Source organism: Oncorhynchus gorbuscha, unplaced genomic scaffold (assembly GCF_021184085.1).
Source record: "Oncorhynchus gorbuscha isolate QuinsamMale2020 ecotype Even-year unplaced genomic scaffold, OgorEven_v1.0 Un_scaffold_763, whole genome shotgun sequence".
Taxonomy (NCBI): domain Eukaryota; kingdom Metazoa; phylum Chordata; class Actinopteri; order Salmoniformes; family Salmonidae; genus Oncorhynchus; species Oncorhynchus gorbuscha.
In genome coordinates this window covers 106,393-108,892 of record NW_025745554.1, presented here as the reverse complement: position 1 = coordinate 108,892, position 2,500 = coordinate 106,393, and the positions used below count along the sequence as shown (strand labels likewise).

At 42.6% G+C, this 2,500-nt stretch overlaps 1 protein-coding gene across 1 annotated transcript in view; it reads left to right on the top strand.

The window, feature by feature from the left end:
- Window positions 1-1,274, top strand: part of LOC124019190 (very-long-chain enoyl-CoA reductase) — an 18,184-nt gene extending 16,910 nt beyond the window's left edge. The window contains exons 8-9 of the mRNA XM_046334576.1: window positions 393-465; window positions 1,267-1,274. Coding sequence (XP_046190532.1) covers window positions 393-465; window positions 1,267-1,274 — 81 coding nt within the window. The remainder of the gene's footprint in view (window positions 1-392; window positions 466-1,266) is intronic.
- Window positions 1,275-2,500: the final 1,226 nt, after the last annotated feature.

The window sequence follows — 2,500 nt, the reverse complement described above, 5'->3', positions numbered from 1 at the left end:
ACACACATTCATAACACACACACACACACACTGACTCGTTCTCTCTCTGACACACACCACAGCCTTAGTTGCCCTCTTCCCTCATCGTGATGGTGTATCACCTTACACATACCTCATCTAGGGAAACCTAGCCTGTCTCTTCCACCCAGGGTGACCTTTGAACCTGCTGAGAGATTCTGGGGTCATTTGACACTGTGGTCCGCATCCTAATTGGCTCCCTATTTCCTATGTAATGCGCTACTTTTGATCAGGGCCCATATGACTCTGGTCAAAAGTAGTGCACTATATAGTGGATAGGGTAATGGGCCCTGGTTAAAAGGTAGTGCAGTATATAAGGAATTTGGGATGAAGCCTGTGTGTGATAAAGTGTGTTCTGTGTTCCTGTGTTCCAGAACTGCACCTACTACTGGGGCTTTGCTGCCTGGATGGCCTACTATATTAACCACCCTCTATATACACCACCTAGTGAGTACGCTACTATATTAACCACCCTCTATATACACCACCTAGTGAGTACACTACTATATTAACCACCACCTAGTGAGTACACTACTACAGTGCCTTGCGAAAGTATTCGGCCCCCTTGAACTTTGCGACCTTTTGCCACATTTCAGGCTTCAAACAAAGATATAAAACTATATTTTTTTGTGAAGAATCAACAACAAGTGGGACACAATCATGAAGTGGAATGACATTTATTGGATATTTCAAACTTTTTTAACAAGTCAAAAACTGAAATTGGGCGTGCAAAATTATTCAGCCCCCTTAAGTTAATACTTTGTAGCGCCACCTTTTGCTGCGATTACAGCTGTAAGTCGCTTGGGGTATGTCTCTATCAGTTTTGCACATCGAGAGACTGACATTTTTTCCCATTCCTCCTTGCAAAACAGCTCGAGCTCAGTGAGGTTGGATGGAGAGCATTTGTGAACAGCAGTTTTCAGTTCTTTCCACAGATTCTCAATTGGATTCAGGTCTGGACTTTGACTTGGCCATTCTAACACCTGGATATGTTTATTTTTGAACCATTCCATTGTAGATTTTGCTTTATGTTTTGGATCATTGTCTTGTTGGAAGACAAATCTCCCTCCCAGTCTCAGGTCTTTTGCAGACTCCATCAGGTTTTCTTCCAGAATGGTCCTGTATTTGGCTCCATCCATCTTCCCATCAATTTTAACCATCTTCCCTGTCCCTGCTGAAGAAAAGCAGGCCCAAACCATGATGCTGCCACCACCATGTTTGACAGTGGGTGACAGATGGTGTGTTCAGCGGGATGAGCTGTGTTGCTTTTACGCCAAACATAACGTTTTGCATTGTTGCCAAAAAGTTCAATTTTGGTTTCATCTGACCAGAGCACCTTCTTCCACATTCACATTCACTTCCACTTCTTGCCACTCTTCCATAAAGGCCAAATTTGTGCAATATACGACTGATTGTTGTCCTATGGACAGAGTCTCCCACCTCAGCTGTAGATCTCTGCAGTTCATCCAGAGTGATCATGGGCCTCTTGGCTGCATCTCTGATCAGTCTTCTCCTTGTATGAGCTGAAAGTTTAGAGGGACGGCCAGGTCTTGGTAGATTTGCAGTGGTCTGATACTCCTTCCATTTCAATATTATCGCTTGCACAGTGCTCCTTGGGATGTTTAAAGCTTGGGAAATCTTTTTGTATCCAAATACAGCTTTAAACTTATTCACAACAGTATCTCGGACCTGCCTGGTGTGTTCCTTGTTCTTCATGATGCTCTCTGCGCTTTTAACGGACCTCTGAGACTATCACAGTGCAGGTGCATTTATACGGAGACTTGATTACACACAGGTGGATTGTATTTATCATCATTAGTCATTTAGGTCAACATTGGATCATTCAGAGATCCTCACTGAACTTCTGGAGAGAGTTTGCTGCACTGAAAGTAAAGGGGCTGAATAATTTTGCACGCCCAACTTTTCAGTTTTTGATTTGTTAAAAAAGTTTGAAATATCCAGTAAATGTTGTTCCACTTCATGATTGTGTCCCACTTGTTGTTGATTCTTTACAAAAAAAATACAGTTTTATATTTTTATGTTTGAAGCCTGAAATGTGGCAAAAGGTCGCAAAGTTCAAGGGGGCCCGAATACTTTCGCAAGGCACTGTATATTAACCACCCTCTATATATACCACCTAGTGAGTACGCTACTATATTAACCACCACCTAGTGAGTACGCTACTATATTAACCACCCCCTAGTGAGTACGCTACTATATTAACCACCCCCTAGTGAGTACGCTACTATATTAACCACCCCCTAGTGAGTACACTACTATATCAACCACCCTCTATATACACCACCTAGTGAGTATGCTCCTATATTAACCACCCCCTAGTTAGTACGCTACTATATTTACCACCCTCTATATACACCACCTAGTGAGCTACTATATTAACCACCTCTATATACACCACCTAGTGAGTACGCTACTATATTAACCACCCTCTATATACACCACCCCCTAGTGAGTACGCTAC